We start from the raw sequence: 19,029 nt of genomic DNA on the forward strand, positions 1-19,029 counted from the left end.
TCGATGGAGGCCACTGTGCTCTTGGGGACTTTCAATGCTGCATACATTTTTTGGTACCCTTCTCTACAGACAATTCCTTCGACCTCATGGCTTGTTTTTTGCTCTGACATACACTGTCAACTGTGGGACCTTATATAGACCAGTGTGTGCCTTTCCAAATCATGTCCAATCAATTGAATGTACCACAGGTGGACTCCAATCAAGTTATAGAAACAACTCAAGGATGATCAACAGAAACAGGATGCACCTGAGCTCAATTTCAGGTCTGATAGCAAAGTGTCTGTTCACTTACGTAAATAAGGTATATCTGTTTTTTATTTTTAATACATTTGCAAACATTTATAAAAACCTGTTTACGCTTTGACATTATGGGGTATTAATGAGGATTTTTTTTTATTTAATACATTTTAGAATAAGGCTGTAACGTAACAAAATGTGGAAAAAGTCAAAGGGTCTGAATCATTTCTGAATGTACTGTACCGTGAAATTCTTCATTAAATAAAACAGCAAACTTTTTGAATGTAGTGTTTATGACGTGCGCCCCATAAAAAAAAAAATAGCTTATTTGCATCAATTGTATGATATATAACCTATGGCAGCAACAAGTGTGTCTAACTAGTGTGAGTATGGCTACTTTCTCTCTCCCTCCCAACAGGCCCCTGTCCTTCCCCCGCCCTGCTGCACAAGCAGAGCAGCATCGTCTATGCTGTCGCACATCAAACAAGAAAAAAGTTTCACGAAACACATGTATTCTGACTATCCGGATATCCGAGAGAAAAAAGTCACGATATTATTCTAATAGTGGCAATATTTCAAATGCCCATCCCTAGCACATACACAATATACACTCTCTACACTCACACACTGAACAGAGCCTTTCACACAGCCGCAGTATAATTAAGCAATACGTACCCAAGGGGGTGTGGTATATGGTCAATATACCGTGGCTAAGGGCTGTCCTATATTGGAAATATACTACAAACCCCCAAGATGCCTTATTGCTATTAGAAACTGGTTACCGACAGAATTAGAGCAATCAGCATTCAGGGCTTGAACCACCCAGTTTCTAATAAAAAAATACACACACACCTGCCAAAACATACTCATACACTTACTATCTCATAATGTAGCATATCTCACACTCCCTAAGTCACACACCTGCCAAAACATACTCATACACTTACTATCTCATAATGTAGCATATCTCACACTCCCTAAGTCACACACCTGCCAAAACATACTCATACACTTACTATCTCATAATGTAGCATATCTCACACTCCCTAAGTCACACACCTGCTGCTCGTTGAAATCTTGGATTGGTAGATGTGTACTAAAGCCCATCAGATAGATTTCAGCATTGCTTCATTGATGTGATCTCTGCTTCCTGACGGTGTATTTCTCTCTCTTACCCCCCCATAGCGATGAGCATGTCAGGGGAGGAGAATGACAACTCTCTGGTGGAGGACAACTTGCGGGCCAAGCTGCTGGAGGTTGGCCAGCTGAGGAAGGACATTGACGACCTGCGCACTGCCATCTCCGACCGCTACGCACAGGACATGGGCGACAACTGTGTGACGCAATGACAAAAGACACACCCGCCACGAGGGATCCTGACCGCCCCTCTTCTCTCGTCACTGCACAGCGTCAGCATGCCCACCTCCTTCTCCCCAGGGCTACTGTTTCACAGCCAGTGAGGACAGGACGAATCCTGATTGGAGGAAACCCAGGAAGAACAGTGTTTTTAAAAAAAAAAGGGAATAATAAACCTGGTACAGTGTCAAGCGGCCATGAGGTTTTTATCCAGTTCTACGTGATGGAGGTATCTATCGCCAGCGTTCTGAACGTAGGAGCAAGCTGTGAATCAAGTTTACAAGGAACAGTCTTTTTTTTAAATAGGTTTTGATTTTTCAAATGTTGATCGTGCTTCCTGTGTACTAGAAAGAATTCCAACATGATCATGTACATTGCTTCATGCGCTTAGACTTGTGTATTTAAACCTGGAGACCCCTACCCTCACAGATGCACAGAAGGTAGTCGGAGTGTGTGAGTGTATGCGTGTGTGTTGGTGTGTATTTGGCCCCTCCGACACAATCACCAGCCAGTAGGAAAATGACTCTCACTGCTGCTCTGTCAAGTGCCTCTGTGTGACAGCTTCTCCAGCAATCAGCTGTCCCCTTCCTAAGTCGTCTCCAACGGCAACCAATGGCTCCCCTCTCACACATCATCTCCACAACGCGTGTCGTCCAAAGACATTGTCCCCAAACGTTCCTCTCAGCTGCTGCCCATAGTCGCAGGTCGACACGGCATAGTGGCACTTCTTCCTTTCACAACATATCCGCGCCATTGTGGTGTTTCCGGTCTCCTTTTTAATATGGGTGTTTCTTCTGTGTGAGTTCAGTGATGTGAATAACACTCCCAGACTGGTTATTAGGATAGCTGTGTTGATACGGAAATGATAGCATGGCAATTATACCCTCAGTTATATTATTGGCTGTTGTTGTATTGTTGTTGAATATCTTAAGCAATATATTAACCCATCAGGTAATATTCAGGTGTCTTTCTAACCAAATGAAATTCAGGAATTGTTTTTCGAAGTTAGGAATCTCCATGGTAAGGCCGGGGCTCAGTACCGTGTCCCCTGAGTTCCATAGACACCTATTTGATCGAGACAGTAAAAACAAATGCAAAAACAACTGATGGCAAAATTGACAAGGCACTTCTACAGTCTAGGCCTTCAGAACATTACCCAGTGCGATTTGACTGAGCTAGTATCCATCCAGTCAGTCAATATAGGAGCACGTAATACGTCAAGGTTACTGACCACTCTACTCCTCCAAACCTCTTCCACACAGTAGAGGGGACTCTTTAGTCTATTGGATTCATGGTGTGATCGTTGGTTCACATTCTCCTGTTTTACTTAATTGATAGTTTGCCGTCGTTCCCACTATTTGTCATAGGAACACTCCTCGTGCTTGATCTTTAACTAAATGGGAAGTGAATTTACTGTTTGCTACAAAGTGATGAACGTTATTATACATGTTATTTTTAAAACGATTTACAGAAACTGTAATTCAGCCTGGTAATAAGTTGTTAAAAATGACGATATCCATTTTCATAGCTTAATTTATTGCATGTTTCGAAGTGACATGTTTTAATGTGGACTTAAGTCAGTGTTGTGTGCGAAGAACAATTTGCATGGGTAGGGTATCCTATTCTACTGTTGTATTACCGATCTTAAAAAGGAAACGTGTACAGTATGAGCTATGTAAGAGATGTTTTGGTAGGCTATAAGATATGGAACAAATGTTTTGACTATGTTCCAGTCGAGCCGACATGTGCAGTCTCACGAACGCTGAACCGCAGTCTAGCGTGATTGTAATTTAAAAGCAATGTTTCTGCATTCACGGTAAACCCTGCATATGTTGGCTCAATCGGAAATGGCTTTTACATTTCAGCCGTACTATACTGCCGATCTTCCACGATACGGATTTAATCTAGCCCTAAGTGGTACATGGAAACTGTAAAATACTATGCAATGTCCCATGCACCAGCCAGCGCCTCACATTCAGTTATCAGCAGCAGATATGAGATATTGTTCTTCTGTGCCTTTACAAATCTATGCAGCAGATAAGAGCTCCTGTATGTTCCTCCCTATTGACATGAATAGTGACTGGAGACATGTAACTATTCTGCATGTATGCATCCAATGTAAATAGGATTCTCTGACTCTCTTACAATGTATGGTTACCATCTTACATTGTACTGTCTGTATGTTGACAAAGATGTTGCTAAGCAATAGCCACAAACAATGCATACATATCCACTCAGGTAAATAAAGACCATAGCAGGCTCTTGTGAAACCTGGAGAAGAATGTACTCGGATGCACAGAACGGTGAGGCACTGTAAGTATGGCACCCATTGTGACGGTGTAAGTCTATGGTGAGACTGGTGTTGGTCGACTCATCCAAAAGGGAAAGGTGTGGTTGTCATGGCTGTCTCTCTGTGCACTGTGGACTTTGAGCCACTGGTTGGCTTTATTGTACGTAGGATTATTTCTGTGGTTTATACATGTTTTAAGCTTTTAGTTTTGCAGCTAGATTTTATGAATGCCAAAGGTCTATTTATATACGATGTTCCTAAATGTATTAACAAGTATTTTTCCATTTGATATGTTATTTGTACAGATTGCAAATACAATATTTTTCTATAACTGTTGGTATGTGTTCTCTCTAGGCCGCCGTTATAATAATCAGGTGATTCAGAACCTGAAACAGATCACAGTTCTAATCAATGAGTAGTTGTGTTTTATTGGTTACACAGCGACCCAGCACTGTCACACGTTTCTAGCCTTTGTCGTTCATTGGCCAAGAATTGTTAGCATTTGAAATCTATTTACTACCAAAACTTGAGGGGGATGACCGATCAATTCAAAAACATCAAAGTAGTTCAATCCATCTGTTGGCTAAACCCTAATTATTATTATTTTATTATTACATACAATCTACCGGCAGTGAAGCAGCTCAACATTTACATTACATTCAGTCATCTAACACTCCCATCCAGAAGCAACCAGGGTCAACGCCCTGCACAAGGGCACGTCGCCAGATCTCCCACCAAGTCAAAAACAGGGATCCGAACCAGCGACCTATCGGCCACCGGCCCAAGCTCCCAACCGCCGGGCCACCAACCCTCCAAGACCCCCCCCCAAAGTTCTCCGAGAGCTGCCCCTCAACCATCCGAGACACACCCCCTCCAAAAATAAATAAATGAAACCTCTCCCTCTATTCCCCACCTCTAACTAGTCGTTTTCATTGGGAAGGCAGATTGCTTTTGATTTTAAAAAACATGCAGAATCCTACTCATTGCTCCACGTGCTTAACATACGTGACTTTTCTTGTCAGCCAGAACGGGGCACCCAGCTCACGCCCAGGGAGGCTGCCCCTTCCAAAGTGAATGCTATTTCCACCCAGTGCAAACGACACCCATCCGGGCCAGCTTAATAGAATATCCCCAATACCTCACAGAAACCACAGGCCAACTAGAGGCTAAATGTAAACAAACCCCCCAAAACATGTTAACCTTAGTGAGTGCACGCAAACACCACATCTACCAATCAAAAACGGATACAGCAGGACCATAATATTGCCAGATCCACACGTGTGACTGAGGAAAAAAAAAGTTAAACATTTCTACAGCCATTGACAAAGGGAAACCCTCCTAGGAACACTGAATACAGTGAGAACAGGGTTTAAAACAAAGGTTAGCTGCTGTGTATGTGTGTGTGTGTATTGAAAGCATTACATCCGCACCAGAAAGAACACGGACCTGCGACGCCATTATTTGAGGCTGGTAAACAAGACAAATGGCCCCTTTGGTTGTGTCCGTCTATCACTTGGGTCAGTCAGCCGTGGGCAGGCTCAGGTACTAAATCAAATACAGAAAATGTACAGCATTTTGACAAACTGTCATGGCTGGGGCCGGTGATGGATGGCTGTAGTGCAGCTCAGGGTAAATGATGTCAAACCACTTATATTCAAATACCTCCCACCCTGGTTGCCTGGAGGAAGGGATTTCCCCCTGTTAAAAACGGACTATGATCAAAATCATCATGGTATTCTTAAAGGCTGAAACCCCTGCATTAGCACCACAAGTAAAACTAGTAAGAACCTAAATGAGAAAGGACAACATGAAAGAAATCAATAGAAGGAAATCTTAAGACAACCTGTAGCTGATAGGGTGGGTACATACTGGAGAACAGAGGTTTCTGTAGCTGATAGGGTGGGTATATACTGGAGAACAGAGGTTTCTGTTGCTGATGGGGTGGGTATATACTGGAGAACAGAGGTTTCTGTAGCTGATAGGGTGGGTATATACTGGAGAACAGAGGTTTCTGTAGCTGATAGGGTGGGTATATACTGGAGTACAGAGGTTTCTGTAGCTGATAGGGTGGGTATATACTGGAGAACAGAGGTTTCTGTAGCTGATAGGGTGGGTATATACTGGAGAACAGAGGTTTCTGTAGCTGATAGGGTGGGTATATACTGGAGAACAGAGGTTTATGTAGCTGATAGGGTGGGTATATACTGGAGAACAGAGGTTTCTGTAGCTGATAGGGTGGATATATAATGATAACAGAGGTTTCTGGGTACATTCTGGAGAACCGAGGCTCTACTTTACCTTGGGAGATCTTGGTGTCAAACTCCAGCAGAGGGTAGAGGTTGTCAGGCAGCACCCGTGTGAACCTAGGAGTTCTGCTCCAGGAAAATCCAGTGATGGACCAGCCTCTTCCTTTTGAGGAAGCTCTGCACGTGCCCTCGGTACACAGCATTGCCTGACACAATGTACTGCCTGAGGGATGACCAGAGAGATGCACTCCAGACATTTCTAATGGCCATATGGCTAATATGAATGAATATTAAGTAATGACAGAAAATGCATGACAAAAAGGTTTTATAAATTCCAAAATGGTCATATTCCTGACACAAATGAAACACTTAATGAAAGAGTGAAACAAACACAGAAAATCCATTCATGAATAGGTGGGTGGCCCTGAATTGAGACAGAGTATTTTCAGTCCTTTCTTCCATCCAATCTCTACTGTGAGCGTCATTATTTTCGAAAGCAGGGATGAATTTCACATGATCAAACCACATAGGGACAGGAGAACAACAGAATGTGCAAGAAAACGGAGTAAATGGGTGACTTCATGAAGGCAATTTGTCATCTCTTTAGAAGAAAGAAAAAAAACTGTGCCCAAAGTAACTTTCAGAGAGCTCAAGTTATTCTCTCCACAGTGCCTTAAATTTGGATTAAGCGAATGCGTAATGACTCGCCCAGACAGGATGGAGACTCTGAATACTAAGGGCATTGAAAATATTACATTGATAATACCATGGTGAAAGATTTTTTTATTCACAAGTGGTTATTACATTTAGTCCTGCAGCCAGTCAGTGTTTCATTTAGACTCCTGTAACTTCAAAGAGGTGCAATCTGTGATTGAAACATCCCTGTTTGTTTTTTTTTTAATTAATTAAATGCCTCAAGTATTTAGTTCAACTGTCTAAAGCCATCAGAACCCCGAAAAAATAAGCTTGTTTTATACCTTTGTTTATAATAACATTGTTAATAAAACACTGTATAGCTTCAAAACATGGTTAAAACTATCATCTCATGGATGGTTCTTGCATTCACAGCTCTGTAGATTCATTTGAGAATGGTCTCCAGGCACAGCCCTAAACGTTTTGCTAAATCTGTGGCGGGGTGTCTGGTTTGAACTATAGATTACCACTTTAAGAAGGCAGGGGGAAAAAAACACAATGAGCCTGGAAAAATGTAATTCATCCCTGGGGCAAAAGATTCAGCCTCTGAGTTATGGGCTTCTGTTGAACTCATAGGTCGAGGGGATGAGCAGTCTTGAAGTTCAAACATATCATTGACTGACAGTGGATAGTGCTGGGTCCTGTGCTGCAGGCAATGTGTTTGAAGCTACCAGCTGTGCCCTGATTACACAGCACTCTCTCCCCAGGCTTCAAAGCATAGCTAACGAGTTTTTAACCAACTAACAGTATAGCTCCATATTCCCTCTCAATAGGATCTGAAACGCATAAGAGTTAGGCGGTATGCCATATATACCGTACCCCCGGGGTATTTTGAAATACCCTGGTATTATTTTCAATACCATTGAAAAAAATTATTTTAAATTTTACATTTTAATATTTAATTTATCAATTAAAACAGTCAAAAAGATGAAAAAGCTCTGTTGCAAAGAGAAATTTCTGAGTCAAGAGGGGAAAAAGGTCTGAGTCAAGAGGGGAAAACTGAAAACCATCTGTTATTGGTAGAGAGGTTTGGAACTCTTTCTTATTGGTCCATTCACCAATTACCGGCTGATGATGTCACCAGGCAGGCCAAATCTCCATCCCACTAGAACAGGCAGAAATGTCTAGAAATCTTTTCAAACAGCTCTTACACTAAAAGGGCAGTATCATTTTCACAGTATTATTCCAACCTCAGCGTGGAAATATACATAAAAACACAGGGAAACGTTTGACTACACTGGGCCTTTAAACTGCAACCACTTATTTGCTTTGACCTCAAAGTGCTTTCACCACACCGTCCCACTAGTTTATATTATAATATGCTTGCATGCACTCATTAGCATTTTACATGTTTGCTAACCGTCGGACTACAGAGGCTTAGTGTAGTCCTGGGATGGCACAAGGACGGTATGACAATCTGGATACCGCTCAAGCCTAACCCTGATTAGTTATCTGGATCTGATTAACTATACAGAACAAAAATATAAACGCAACGTGTAAATTGTTGGTGTCATGTTTCATGAGCTGAAATAAAATATCCCAGAAACGTTCCAGACGCACAAGAAGCTTATTTGTGCAAAAATATATATATACATCCCTGTTAGTGAGCATTTCTCCTTTGCCAAGACAACCACAGGCAACGTGTAACAACGCCAGCCCAGGACCTCCACATCCAGCTTCTTCACCTGCAGCATAGTCTGAGACCAGCCACCCGGACAGCTGATATAACTGTGAATTTCTGCACAAACAGTCAGAAACTGTCTCAGGGAAGCTCATCTGTGTGCTCGTTGTCCTCACTATGGTCTTGACCAGACTGCAATTTGGCATCGTAACTGACTTCAGTGGGCAAATGCTCACTTTCGAAGGCCACTGTCATGCTAGAGAAGTGTGGATGAATCCCGGTTTCAGCTGAACTGGGCAGATGGCAGACAGCGTGTATGGAATCGTGGGGTGAGTGGTTTGCTGATGTCAACGTTGTGACCAGTGTTCCATGGTGGAGGTGGGGTTATGGTATGGGCAGGCTGAGATCCTGAGGCCCGCCAATATCCAGCAACTTCGCACAGCCATTGAAGAGGAGTGGGACAACATTCCACAGGCCACAAGCCTGATTCAATTCTATGCTAAGAAGATGTGTCACGCTGCATGAGGCAAACAGTTGCAACACCAGATACTGACTGGTTTCCTGATCCACGCCCCTACCTATGTTTTTTTTTAAGGTATCTGTGACGAACAGATGCATATCTGTATTCCCATTCATATGAAATCCATAGATTAGGGCCTAATGAATTCATTTAAATTGGCGGATTTCCTTACATGAACTGAAACTCAGTAAAATCTGTGAAATTGTTACATGTTGCATTTTTCTTCTGTGTAATAATCACATACTTGTAGTAGGGCAGTCTCTCGATTTTTTTCCAGTTGATGGCAGTCTCTTTAGGGTGCACACTTGGGCCATCTGGACCTTGGCCACCTGCCAGAACCTCTTGTGCTCCACCAGGGTCTCCTGTATCTCCCTCAGCAGCAGGTACACGCCCTCCAGGGTGTCCTCGTACACCTGCACTCAGTCAATCCCTAATCCATCTGTAACGGTTCTCCTCGTCATCTGAGGAAGAGTTGTCAAGATCGGACCAATGCGCAGCGTGGTAGGTGTCCATGTTAATATTTAATAAATCAACTGAACACTGAATAACAAAACAACAAAGAGAGTGAAACGAAACAGTCCTGTAAGGTGCAAACACACAAAACAGAAGACAACTACCCACAAATCAAGTGGGAAAAACAGGCTACCTAAGTATGATTCTCAGAGACAATGATTGACAGCTGCCTCTGATTGAGAACCATACCAGGCCAAACACATAGAAAACCAAAACTAGAACAACACATAGAATGCCCACCCCAACTCACGCCCTGACCAACCTAAACAAGAAACATAACAAAGGAACTAAGGTGACACCATCAGACAATCATACAGTAGAATTTAGGAATATCTAACACTACAGCAGCCTATATGCCACTGTAATCCAAGCGAATTCCTAATGCCAAAGTAAAGTGTTTTTCCAATTCTATACATCAAGTAAACTAGCTGGGAAAAAACAATCCCATCCATAATTGCTCATACAAACCACTAATGTGCCAAATGCCAATATGATTGTATAAATTGTATTGATAACACTGTCCTTGACTGTATCGCTGGCTATTGCTATAGAGTACAAGCCTGCAGCTAGCCTGTATTCACACATGAAGTGTAATTGAGTGGGACATGCATTGATATGTCTATAATCCATTTAGCAGGACATTACATGGGTCTAGGCGCTTCCTGCAGCCTGCTCAAGCTGTGACCTGTGAAATCACCAGCACAGAGCTGATGATCTGGAGATGCTTAACGGAAGGAGATGCACACTGATGGAATACTAAAGACACCACTGAATAAATGCCAAAAATGTCATTTGTATACAAGCAGTTTGGCAAAGGAAATGATCATTGTCCTCCATAATGTTGAAAAGAGTCAGGCATCTCTCATCTTTTTATCAATAGTGTTGACAAAAACACAACGAGTGCTTTCATTTCGGTAGGTGCACTACACATTACACGCCACTAATGTTCCCTGAAATTTAGTAATTTAGAGAGTGACTGCCGCTAAAAACCAACTAATCCCTTACCTGTGACATCGAGTCAGAGACATTTATTCTAGTGTAAAAACTGACTACAAAGTGTAAATAGGATCATTTTGGTCAAAGTCAGTGTAGTCTAAAACTGAGTTGCATCACTACGAGTAAATTAAGGTTGGGTTTGGATTACAATTAGTCCCCCTTTGCCAAGCTCCACGTGCTAATCACCCATCCGCCCACTTCGCTTTCCTTCATTAAATGGTGCTCAGTTGTTTCATTACCCCCAACCAACGTGTTCAAAGGATCACAGCCATTTGGGACCGAAAAGCCCTACGATGCAATGCATGCCTCCAGCAGGATGCACCAGCCTGGTCTCATAGACTAGTTGTAACATAGTAAATATTAGGGCCTCCCGAGTGGCGCAGCAGTCTAAGGGAGACCAATAAGTGGTGACCGGTAGACCCATGTGGCTTTGACCTTCGCATGGCTCTCGACCTTCGCCTTCCCCGAGTCTGTAGGGGAGTTGCAGCAATGGGACAAGACTGTAAATACAAATTGGATGTCATGAAAAAGCGGTAAAGAAAAACACTAAAATTAGTATGATATGCTAACTTTGGTTTGGTTACTTAAGACAGGTTACTTAAGGCCAAAACGGGTAAGGTGGTTGGTCGGGGTGGATGAGTGGGCGTATATCGCAAACGTCTAGCAACCCAAATGTTGCCTGTTTGAAATCTCTACCTAGCTCAATACAACTCGGATTTGGCTTAGAAACACGATAACATTTCAAAAGGTAAATAATTTGTAGAAAAACCTTTTGTCGTGATTGTGATGTGGCCAGATTGACTTTAGATACAGTAGCTATAATTTTATCCAGCTAACTAAGATAGAGGGCACCACCGTATTTTAGCTAGCTAACATTGGCATTACTAGCTATTTGACAAACTTGTGGGTGATGGGACAAGGACATCCCTGCCAGCCAAACCCTCCCCTAACCCGGACGACGCTGGGCTAATTTTGCGCTGCCTCATGGGTCTCCCGGTCACCACTCATGGGTTTCCCGGTCGCGGCCGGCTGGACAGAGCATGGACTCAAACCAGGATCTCTAGTAACAGCAAAATGCAACATCGAAAGTAAATTTGACAACATAATAAAGCTAAGTTATTTCCTACCAATTATGTTCATTACACTCCAAGGTAGCAATTGTAATCTAGACAAAACAGTCACATTATTCTCTGAGGTGCAAAGCATATTTAATGCACAAATAAATATTGGCTGAAACTATGGTGGTACTAGCTAACTCATGTGACTACAACAGACTACAACTAACTAGCAGCAACAAACTCAACCCAACACAGGGCCATAGCAAAACACGTCACAGCTGGTTGGTTGCAAAGTGTAACAGCATCACTGGCCTGAATCTAATCCAATCTGGAGCTAGTCCGTCTACATCTGTAAAGCATAGAATTAGCTTCTAAACCAGATTACGTTTCTCAACCATGGTTTATTATTGAAGGATGATGACAATCATTGAACCTGTTTTTCTGTTAGACAAAGTGGACAGTTGGGTGCCAGAGTGATCCCCTGGTCATGAATGGATGCTGGGACCTAACAGACGCAGTAAAGGTGGGTATCATAACATGTCCAGCAATGTGATTGCAATGGTTTAGCAACCTCAAAATCATTTCATTCACTGTTCACTTACCATGTTCACAGCTTGTCAAGCAAGACCTCAGAATGAAAGTGTGAAATGTGACAAGTACCCTTGTGACACCGCCTCCATTGTTGCCAGAGTCTCCCTCAACTCCAATGAAAAGGACACATCATCATGAGGCCTCTGATAGTGACCAGAGTTACTGCCTTGATGAAAGACTGCTTCATCGACGACAGGTAGTGTGTTATGTGAGAAGTTGTATTCAAAGATACAATACCCAGCTTGATAAAATAGTAGGCCAATTCCCCAGCCAAGCAGATACAACTAGTAGTCATTTTGCATTAGCGTTGTCCTTTCTTTAGAACCAAAATGCAATTTACCACTTAGCTGTCTAATATAAATCACCTTGTCACAGATTCTCCCAGTCAACACCACCTCATAAGATTGCCTGCTGCAGTTGTTCAAGAGATACCAGTTTGAGCCGAACACGCAGCACAGAGAAGACCAACAAGGAGGCCCTCATCAGCATCATGCAGACATGCCCTCGCTGTGAGTATTCCTAGGAATGTTGGCAAGTATCCGGCCAGCGGCAACAGCTTTCACAGGCTCATCATTTGTAGAAATACAGAAGGTAAACCACGTCATTTGATACATTTGATAACCCAATTGTGAAACAATTGATGTAAACTGACATTTGTTGCTTATTTTCTACTTCTTGGGTGCATATAACTGCCAGGGCATAACCTAGTCTGGTAGAACCAGCCTGATTGCTGTGTTCAACATTCTATTTCACTGCACATTTATGATATCTGGAGTGAAACAGAAAGGTGAATGAAGCGATCAGGTTGGTTCCCCCCAGGCTAATCATAACCATTATTGATCAGTGGTGTAAAGTACTTAAGTAAAAAATACTTTAAAGTACTACATAAGCAGTTTGTGGTATCTGTACTTTATTTAACTGTTGATATTTTTGACAACTTTTACTTTTACTTCACTACATTCCTAAAGAAAATAACTCCATATATTTTCCCTGACACCCAAAAGTACTCGTTACATGTAGAGGACTTAGCAGGACAGGGAAATGGTCCAGTTCACTCACTTACCAAGGGAACACGTGGTCATCCCTACTGCCTCTGATCTGGCGGACTCACTAAAAACTATTGCATAGTTTGTCAATGATGTCTGACTGCTGGAGTGTACACCTTGGCTATCCGTACATATTAAAATCAAGAACATGGTGCCATCTGCTTTGCTTAATGTAAGAGATTTGAAATGATTCATACTTTTACTACTTAAGTATACTTTAACATATACATTTACTTTTGATACATAAGTATATTTAGAAGCAAATACTTTTACTTAAGTAGTATTTCACTGGGTGACTTTCACTTTTACTTGAGTAACTTTCTATTAAGGTATCTATACTCAAGTTTGACAATTGGGTACTTCTTTCACCACTGCCATTGATCATGTAAATCAGTGTTCTGTCTGTCCGTCCGTCCGTCCGGACGGACGGTCGGTCGACCGATCAGTATCTTTGAGGAGGGGCCAGGAGCTGATCTATGCTGCTACAGCCATCACTGGGGGCTCTGGGAAAGACCTCACCACCTGCTCACCAACGTTTGTCAAAGTCCAGACTGACAGACGGGCTTGATACCGATGTCTCTAAATGGAGATAGACCTGGCAGAAGGCATCACATTTTTTACTAGACAACTTTTACTTAGTCCTTTCTTATTATTGAATTGAATGGTATCAGTCAATATGGGGAGGGAGAAACCCTGTGTATTCTGCACCAGGATCAGGGAACTCCTGTTGTATATGGGACACCACAGGACCACTGGCATGTTTGCCAAGATAGCCCCATTACCACCAGACAAAATGCCGATAGGCACAGTATCTGTATCAGCTGGGAATGCACTTAACAATTAAGGCCACCAGTGGATTGCACATGGAGAAATAGTTCTCCACCGTCTGAATTCCTGGGAGGAAGGAGAATAGACACTTGGCATGAAAGCCAGTGGCCTTTGTTCAAGACCTGTCATAGTACAACAGATAGCAGAGCAGAACACAGGGTAACGCACTATAGAAGAGCCTCGGTGTCAAGGGAGAGGCTTATTCATTTCCCTACTCACTGCATCCAATTAATAATGTATAAAGAAGTGATACCATTAACAGTAATAGGTCAAGGTGGTATGATATTATTCTTGGGGCATAGAAATTGAAAATAACCATAATGTGTGAAGAATATTTATGAGCACGCAAGAGTGGGTGCCCGTTCTAAAACAAATCCAGAGTAAGCACAAGGTTTGATCCACTCAGCGCAGTCAATCGAATCAGAGTGCCATGACTGTGCATAACGTTAGCATAAAGTAGAATAAAAGTATAGGGCAAGGCGCAACATCTCAAAGCGTTACTCACCGACAGGGCCGTCGCCCCGGGCCAGCTTCCCACTCCAGTAGTCGCCCCGGGCCAGCTTCCCACTCCAGTAGTCGCCCCGGGCCAGCTTCCCACTCCAGTAGTCGCCCCGGGCCAGCTTCCCACTCCAGTAGTCGCCCCGGGCCAGCTTCCCACTCCAGTAGTCGCCCCGGGCCAGCTTCCCACTCCAGTAGTCGCCCCGGGCCAGCTTCCCACTCCAGTAGTCGCCCCGGGCCAGCTTCCCACTCCAGTAGTCGCCCCGGGCCAGCTTCCCACTCCAGTAGTCACCCCGGGCCAGCTTCCCACTCCAGTAGTCGCCCCGGGCCAGCTTCCCACTCCAGTAGTCGCCCCGGGCCAGCTTCCCACTCCAGTAGTCGCCCCGGGCCAGCTTCCCACTCCAGTAGTCGCCCCGGGCCAGCTTCCCACTCCAGTAGTCGCCCCGGGCCAGCTTCCCACTCCAGTAGTCGCCCCGGGCCAGCTTCCCACTCCAGTAGTCGCCCCGGGCCGGCTTCCCACTCCAGTAGTCGCCCCGGGCCGGCTTCCCACTCCAGTAGTCGCCCCGGCCAGCTTCCCACTCCAGTAGTCACCCCGGGCCAGCTTCCCACTCCAGTAGTCGCCCCGGGCCAGCTTCCCACTCCAGTAGTCGCCCCGGGCCAGCTTCCCACTCCAGTAGTCGGTGGTGATGCGTTAGAGTGAGGCCAGGTAGTGGACGTCACACAGCGTGCCTCCCCAGGACGCCACCTTCCTCTTGCTTTGCTTCCGCCACTGTAGGCCCTGAGCTGCCTGTCGAAGGACAACGGCTGTTGCCATGAGGTAAAGAGCCACTGGAATCGACACTGGGTGTAATGACTGAACATGGTCTCCAGCTCATGGTGGTCTGGTAGAGGGGGGGGGGGGGCTGCTTCAGCGTAGAAACCTTTAGCACAAGTGGATGCACTGCATGTCAAGGGTGAAATTGCATTTATGCTCTAATACATGGATAACGCCACAACAGTCCCCATCTAAATCTAGTGGAGACCAAAAACTACAGGGAAAACAGGACTCATTTTGAAATGAACACAGATCCATTCCTTTCTGCCACTTACAGAAATGTAAAGTTTGTAAAAATGTATTTTAGGATCATGAAATGGAACATACAGTATACGTGTAAGGGAGGCCTTTAGGTCATTAGCTCCCATTAACATTGCCCTGCCCATAGGCCAATGCAGTTGATTTCAGATGGTGTATGAAGGGTAGGACTAGTGCTCCAGTTCGGAGGGTACAGTATAACATAATAATCCGGAGGGAGACAGCTCGGAGACTGAAACCATTTGTGACTAGTTTCCGCTCCCCATATCACCAGCCGATAAAAACACTTTGAAGCGACTCAGCAGTGCAAAAAATTGGATAACCTATTTTTCCTCAACGGCTTCAATCATAGACAGACTGCCTGTAATAAACCAAAATCCTGCAAGCGGATACAGCTCAAAAGTTTCTCCAGAGTAAAATGCCAATGTCGAGCTTCCCAGTACAGCATTCTAAAGATTGGATATGATGAGTCAGATGAGGGCTCTGCTTTGAGGATGAAATCAACTCATTGCTTACAGGTGTGGTGTCAAACTACTGAAAAAGAACTAAACATGTTTTCTTTATCCATTGGGAACAACCATGTTCCTGGCCAGAATTCACACATAACTTGGCCATAGCCACGTCACAACAGTCACGAGCCTTCATCTGCACTGCCAAAAAGTCAATCTGTATAACAAATCTGGCATGCAGCTCATATCAGGCAATAAAAGGACATTACCACCTTTGAATCCCATTGCGTTCACAGTGAAGAATCTCATTATAATTCATAACTGGCTGTGGAAAGCAGACTAGCAGTCCTAAAATTGATCCCTGCAAAGGTAAAAAATGGTACGTTTTGAAGTCTGTTTAACAATATTTCCCATGGATATTTTGTCTCAAATTGACACACAAGTACCAACCCCTGGACAATCGGCAAAGTAAGTTCAAATCATTTTAGTCAACATTTGTGTCAGACAAGGGACGTTTAGGCTTTTTCTATGTAAATATGCGTGGTTATGCCTGCACAATGGAATGGCATCGGGATCACATATGACCTGCCATAGTTCTGTAGTTGGTTGAGTACATGCTGGAAAACGTTGTCAATGCTTCCGTGATGCTCAAGAGCAGTGGTGTAAAGTACTTAAGTAAAAATACTTTAAGTAGTTTTTTGGGGTATCTGTACTTTACTTTAATATTTATGTTTGGCAGTGGTTAAGGGCGCTGTACCCTGGGTTCGCGCCCAGGCTCTGTCGTAACCGGCCGCGACCGGGAGGTCCGTGGGGCGACGCACAATTGGCCTAGCGTCGTCCGGGTTAGGGAGGGATTGGTCGGTAGGGATCTCCTTGTCTCATCGCGCACCAGCGACTCCTGTGGCGGGCCGGGCGCAGTGCGCGCTAGCCAAGGTCGCCAGGTGCACGGTGTAGCCTCTGACACATTGGTGCGGCTGGCTTCCTGGTTGGATGCGCGCTGTGTTAAGAAGCAGTACGGCTGGTTGGGTTGTGTATCGGAGGACGCATGACATTCAGCCTTCGTCTCTCCCGAGCTCGTACGGGAGTTGTAGCAATGAGACAAGATAGTAGCTACTACAACAATTGGACACCACGAAATTGGGGAGAAAAAAGGGGTAATATAAAAAAATATATATCATTTTTATTTTTTTATATGTTTGACTACTTTTACTTGAAAATAAAATAAAAGAGAGCCGCACACTCTAGGAGCTCAGATGCAAAAATTTAACAAACACCATCACCAAACACCAAACACCAAACACCATCAGATATAATTCATAACAAACAGTGCACTGTTTTAATCAGATTAAATATAATAGAACAGATTAACCGGAATGTCATTCACTCTCACGGGATGGGTTGCCAAAAATATCTAACTGAAAGCCACATATGTCACTGTCCTTCAATAGCTATATGCACCATGCCACTGCTTATTTCATTTGTTCATTTAGCAAGCAAGATAGCTCATAATCCAGTGCATTTTATCACAGTCAACACATCTGTATTTTAGCTTTAAAAAAGCCAAATTCTCTCTTAGCCCATGGCAAAATGTGTAGAATAGCGTGAAATAAGATATAAAACTACACATTTTCCTTTGCCCCATGGCAAAATGTTTAGTGTTGCAGGAAATAAGCTATAAAACTGCAAATTGTTCTCTTTGCCCATGGCAAAATATTATGGGTAACAATGCGTCACAATGGGTAAATTAAGGTTGGGTTTTGATTTGAGGATGTACATTTTGCCCACCAACATGGGTGAACAGCTGCGATGATTGTTCTCTATCCAATAGCATAAACAGCGAGACAGACTTGCCCAGCAGCCAGACTTTGTTTACATTAGACAACACATCGCACATTTAGTTTACTTGAGAAATACTGCACCAAACACCTTGAATGTAAAATGTGCAAATAAAACATACTCGGCAAAAACGTCAAATTGATTACAGATTTCTTGTTCTTAAAATCATTCTGGTGATCTTGAGGAAGTGAACTAGGCTTCCAAATCTACAGTATGTTATTGGGGACAAACATTAATCAAACAGGACCACCTTGAAGACTAAAATCTTTTTTTTCTAATGAGCAACAGAAAAACACATGTTCAGTGACTCTATAACACAACGGGTGGCAACTCTTTGGCACCAAACTGACAATAGATATAGAACTTCACAACTTCCTAAAAATAAATGGACTCACCTTGGATATGACCTTCCAACACATCCTTCTCAATTCCCAATAAGCTCTCTGTGTCAGAGCAGGGCAGTCTCATTGAGGGCAGATGAAACATTTCCTCCAGAACCAGCCACTGGGTCCAGTGCTTGCGTGATGGGAACGGAATGTCTGCAAACAGCTTCTCCTGGAGTGGCCGGTTACAGTGCAGTCTTGGCTGTGATGGAGCAGTTGGCGGTGACAAACGGGACTCTAAATGACGTCTGTGTAAAGAGGAGAAGCCACAAGTGATGAACGGGAACTTTATTCATTCACAAAAAAGGATCAGCATATCTCGGTTCCATCTAAAAACAATTACTAAAGTCTAATACTACTAATATAAAAAAAATACCTTTTACATTACCTGTAAGTGTCTTGTCCAGAGTGAGTTGCAGGAACAAATTCGAAACAAGGTTCGGCAGGTGCTCCCAACCCTCAAGAGAGACGTGGAATCCAGCTGCCATAGGTTGAGAATAAAGACTTTGTCACTCAAGTCTAGTATCCCCGTGTTTGAGCTTTCATGTGTGTACTCCCGTTGCCTGCTTTCTTCTTTGACCTCAAACGAGGTCGCGGATGAAAGAGAACACTGTCCCTGCAACTCATTCTCCCATCTCCCGTCGTGCATTTTTGCCACCTGCCATAGTCAGCCATTCTTGAGAGGGATCTAACATTTAGGAACGTACCATTGTTGCAGTCAAAAGGGGAAGTAACCTGGGAATGTCGCACCTGGGTACGGGGAATGCTTGATTGAGTTTGCCCGGCATGCCGTGAA

At 43.6% G+C, this 19,029-nt stretch overlaps 1 protein-coding gene and 1 pseudogene across 2 annotated transcripts in view; one reads left to right on the plus strand and one right to left on the minus strand.

Moving 5' to 3' along the window:
- LOC110522209 (centrosomal protein 85L) overlaps positions 1–4,214 on the plus strand; it is a 75,639-nt gene extending 71,425 nt beyond the window's left edge. For both annotated transcript variants that reach the window (XM_036975781.2, XM_036975780.2), the window contains one exon: positions 1,423–4,214. In XM_036975781.2, the coding sequence (XP_036831676.1) occupies positions 1,423–1,586 (164 nt within the window). In that variant the 3' untranslated portion in view covers positions 1,587–4,214. The remainder of the gene's footprint in view (positions 1–1,422) is intronic.
- On the minus strand, positions 1,781–19,021 carry LOC110521050 (uncharacterized; annotated as a pseudogene).
- Between the last annotated feature and the right edge of the window lie 8 nt (positions 19,022–19,029).

The sequence above is a fragment of the Oncorhynchus mykiss genome, chromosome 4 (assembly GCF_057628025.1).
Source record: "Oncorhynchus mykiss isolate SJ-2025 chromosome 4, ASM5762802v1, whole genome shotgun sequence".
NCBI lineage: Eukaryota > Metazoa > Chordata > Actinopteri > Salmoniformes > Salmonidae > Oncorhynchus > Oncorhynchus mykiss.